At 36.7% G+C, this 4,471-nt stretch overlaps 1 protein-coding gene across 1 annotated transcript; it reads right to left on the bottom strand.

The window, feature by feature from the left end:
• LOC110901776 (probable receptor-like protein kinase At2g23200) lies at positions 1–4,043 on the bottom strand. The gene is made up of 6 exons (XM_022148559.2): positions 3,041–4,043; positions 2,850–2,925; positions 2,101–2,249; positions 1,849–1,914; positions 1,254–1,370; positions 1–790 (listed from the first exon to the last, which is right to left on the bottom strand). The coding sequence occupies exons 1-6, from the start codon at positions 3,950–3,952 to the stop codon at positions 743–745; spliced, it is 1,368 nt and encodes a 455-aa protein (XP_022004251.2). The 5' UTR covers positions 3,953–4,043; the 3' UTR covers positions 1–742.
• Between the last annotated feature and the right edge of the window lie 428 nt (positions 4,044–4,471).

Here is a 4,471-nt window from a genome sequence, read left to right as displayed (position 1 = left end):
TACGTGAATAAGAATTCTTTTCATTGAGATTTAAACATGCAATACAAAGAACTCTATATATAGTGTTCTTACATTAATACAAAGGACATGAAAAGATGAGATTTAGAATGTGGATAGTCACCATAATATATATATAGTTTATTTATAAAACTCCCCCTTGACTATCCACATGATAATATACTATTCTTTAATACGCTTGGTGATGCTGCCTCGTTAAAAACCTTGCTAGAAAAACCCAGTGGGACAAAACCTCAGCTAAGGAAAAAAGAATGCAGTGCGTATTGTCTCCCCCTAATACTTCTGGATAAGGTATATTGCCTCATTAAAAACCTTACTAAGAAAACCCAATGAAATAAAACTTAGTCAAGGGAAAAAGAGTGCAACTTGAATAAGTCTCCCCCACATTTTAACATGTATCCTTAAGTGACATGTGTCCATCTTCCTTGAAAGTCGAACAAAGCTTTTGTAGGCAATGATTTGTGTTAGGAAACTTCGTTTGTAAATATTGAAGAAAATCTCAATCAACTGGATCTCTGAGGAGATAACAGTCCTGAAGAAGAAGACAAGATGGGACAACCGAAATGCAAAGCATCTACTTCAAAGAATCACAAGTTGATCAAGAGTTGATTTGGATAATAGGAGAAGGTCATTTCTGATGGATCTGATGATATCAGTTTCTGACAATTCTGATCATCAGACGTTCTGATGATTTGTTCACCAAAATTTCTGATGAAGTGGTTTATCAGAAATTCTGATGAAAACCCCACTTGTCTAAAATCTCAACTCTATCCTGCAACCAATGACCGAAGCATGACATTATTGGTTATCATGATTACAAATGCTACTTGAACGCTGGATTCAATGAATATGTCAAATTGCTACTTTACGCAGGACTTATTGCATGAATAAACAATTGTTTATTCATGTACACAACCTTCTATAAATAGAAGGCTCAAGAGGCAGAAACATTTGAGTTTGAAGCTTAGCATTCACATACAAACACCAAAACTCCACTGCCCTTCTCACCCACAGAATTCAAGATTCATTTGTATTAGATAATAATCTTACAATCACTTTGTTAAACTGTTTTTATCAAAGAAAAGTGCGTTATTTTTCAATAACATAATCTAATCATATTTAGCACACCACATTAAATAATTTTGGATAAAAAGTGTTTCTTGGTCTCACCAACTCATTTTGACCTGTTAACCAACCCACCAATGTTGCCACCTCTAGAAAGAACAAGAACTCACAGGACGGAGAGGGTATCTTGATACATTCAGTGGCACCGTGCTCGATGATCCAGCACGTCTCGGATGATGATACTTGCAAGAAGCACCAAATTTACACATCCCGGTTCGCATATAATACTAGCAACAAAAAAAGATACACATAAATTGACACAAGATACACACACACACACGACCAAATCTACATACATTCTTTAAGCATCATACATCACATTAAAAACAGAATCAATTCCTCAAAGCGTTCGTTTCATGGAATGGAATGGAATGGAATTAGGAAGTTTTTCTTTGTAAAATTGATCTTGGTTGGGGGAGGGAGGAATTTGAAATCCTTCACTCTAATGAAATTTGTGACTATTTCAACATTCCTTAGAAATCCTTCACTCTAATGAAGGAATGGAATGGAATGTTGAAATAGTCACAAATTTCATTGATTAAAGAAATTTATGGGATTTCAAATTCCTCCCTCCCCCAACCAAGATCAATTTTACAAAGAAAAACTTTCTAATTCCATTCCATTCCATGAAACGAACGCTACCTTACCAAAGAATCAATGATCACACACAATCTATAACCAAAATCCCCAAATTAGAACAAGTACCTGACACACGGGTTCGCCGATACGTTCCGGGTACTCCCCTCCACCAGACCTCACACCTCCAAAAAGCTGGGAAAACTCATCAAAAGTTCAAAACTACCTTAATAATCTAACAACCCCGTTTGATTTTAACTCAATGCATGGCATTTCAACAAATCATACAAACACAAACCCAAACCCAGATCCAATTATCCATCAAACAACCAAACCAATTATTGATCAACAAACATAATGTAAAATCTGGAAAGTATTTACCGAACCACCAAGATCAACCGGATGGTTAAACCGACAGCGAGAACCGTACCCACACGACCCGGTTCGAAGATAATAAACACAGTCAGCTTCATCTGGCCGTTGCGGTAATGAATCCGAACCACCTCCCAACCCTAACTGCCACACAGGCTCTGCATTAACAAAACCATTAACAACAATCAATAAACAGAAACCCCAATTTACATATGAATCCGAATTGAAATGTGAGGGATGGTGATGGTAGGTTTTTGTACTCATATATGTATATTAATAAAAGTAATATATATTATAATTAAAATTTTATATTCTTATTTTTAGTATCAATAAAAGACAAAACAAATTTAAAGAATTAATAAAACTGAATACATATATATAAAATGACCAAAATACCCTTACTTTTAACTAAAATTTTTAACTGAGTTAGAGCCGTGGAGCAAATTGACGACAAAAAGGAATCATCGAGGAGTAAAATAGCTATTTTTAAAGGATTAGGGCAAAACCATTAAAAAGACCAAACCACATGCAGCAAAACGGAAGTTTACTCTTTTTGTAATGTCTCTTTTAGTTTTAATCCGTTTAAACAAGATTACAAGCCAATTTTTGGTTAACATGTCAAAATTAATCGGTCCGGCCACGTAAGCATTTGCGCATATCCGAAAGCTCTTGCTAGAGGTGCTCTATTAACTTCTACCCTTTTACATCAAAACTTTATGAGAGGGATAAATAACTTCTAGCAATTATGTGCCACTTACCTTCTGAATCATAAGAATCATTCCCATCACTAAGGGGTGCTGGTTCAGAGTACACCATTCTCCTTCTATAATTCTCCTGTAAAATGTTTGGTGTTAGTTACATTTTTTTTTTGTTTCCATTAATATTCAAGAATTGGTTTTGGACTTGTAAGATAGAAGCTTTCAGAAAGCAAGAAGGAAATTGAATTTACTTGTTCAAGTGAGAACTCGAGTTTTTCCACAATCTCAGCCATCGGCGGCCGCTCCTCACGAGCTTTATTCACACATCGATAGGCAATGGTTGAAAATATTCTCAAAGAACCTGGATCCATTTGTTCTCTTAGACCGGAAAGAACAATTTTATCTAGCCTCTTATCCTCGTAGCATTTTCTCCATTTAGGCACTAAAATTTTAGTTAACTCATGATTATGATACTCATAGCATAGTCTCCCACACAAAATTTCAAACAAAACTACACCAAAAGAATACACATCCGACTCTTTTGATAGAAAACCAAACTCCATATACAACGGATCACAATACCCGGGAGTCCCCACAGCATGGGAGAAGAGATACGAGTGCACTTGGTTGGCAGGACCAGATTTTGACAGTCCAAAATCAGAAACTTTAGCGGTCCAATTCTGATCCAAAAGAATGTTTGCGCTTTTGACGTCTCGATGAAGAACTCTTTGTTGAGTCTCCTTTGGATCATGTAAGAAACATAGCCCACGTGCAGCCTCAACACATATCTTCAAGCGCTGGATCCATGTGAGAGTACTAGCATCAGACAAATATCGATCAAGGCTCCCACGAGAAGCATACTCATACACAAGAATCATTTCATCACCCTCAATGCAAAAGTGCTTGAGGGAGATGAGATTCTTATGTTCGTATGTGGAAAGCATCATGATTTCCTTCCAAAACTCGATGCCCCCTTGCCCTAGTCTACGATCTAATCGCTTAAAAGCGTATGTGATTTGTCCCTTTGGGGAAGGTAGTTCTCCTTTATAGACAATCCCAAATCCACCACGCCCTATCACCCTAGTGGGATCAAAGTTGTTGGTGGCTAATAATACATCTTCCATTTGAATCTTAAGGTGATCAAAATCTTTAATGAAAGACATCGTATGAGTCAAAGAAATTAATGTAACAAAGAACAAAATATAGAGATGGAAGCAATCATAATTGAAGTGAATGGGCTTGAATTTAAGGAACTACAATGGTGGAAAGAGAAGTCTTTTTTTTTTTTTTTTTGAAATTTACACGAATCGCACTTCCGGGGGGACCCACGCGTCAACTCACCTAATCACACACCGAAGAAACGCGGTTGGTGCCTTGGTGGGCCGTGAGTGAGCCAATTCCAACTGTAAGCCAACATCAAATTCCAATTTCAAACGACTGTGTAATAATTTGAAGTCACTGTAACCATGTCTATAATTAATTTATTTTACCAAAATCCAACATAGAAACGAGAGGGATGGAGAGAACTGAGATCGAGCTCCAGCGATCGAACAACCCTTCACCGAATAGAAGATGGTGTTTTGACTTTTATAAAAAGTAGACAAGGAGAAAAAGTGAGTTAATTGCCCGGATGGTTCCTGTTGTTTGTCATTTTTTAATCTTTAGTCCCTAACTTTTTAAAA

Source organism: Helianthus annuus, chromosome 13, assembly GCF_002127325.2.
Source record: "Helianthus annuus cultivar XRQ/B chromosome 13, HanXRQr2.0-SUNRISE, whole genome shotgun sequence".
NCBI lineage: Eukaryota > Viridiplantae > Streptophyta > Magnoliopsida > Asterales > Asteraceae > Helianthus > Helianthus annuus.
The sequence above is the reverse complement of the archived record's forward strand: the minus strand, read 5'-3'. Positions and strand labels throughout refer to the sequence as shown.

What these genes read in the sequence shown, in the direction of transcription:
- LOC110901776 (XM_022148559.2), bottom strand. Translation starts at nt 3,952, where the DNA reads ATGTCTTTCATTAAAGATTTTGATCACCTTAAGATTCAAATGGAAGAT. An exon ending in CGGTTGATCTTGGTGGTTCG is followed by an intron (nt 1,915 to 2,100) that starts GTAAATACTTTC and finishes GAGTTTTCCCAG; the next exon opens with CTTTTTGGAGGTGTGAGGTC. An exon ending in TCGGCGAACCCGTGTGTCAG is followed by an intron (nt 1,371 to 1,848) that starts GTACTTGTTCTA and finishes TTTTGTTGCTAG; the next exon opens with TATTATATGCGAACCGGGAT.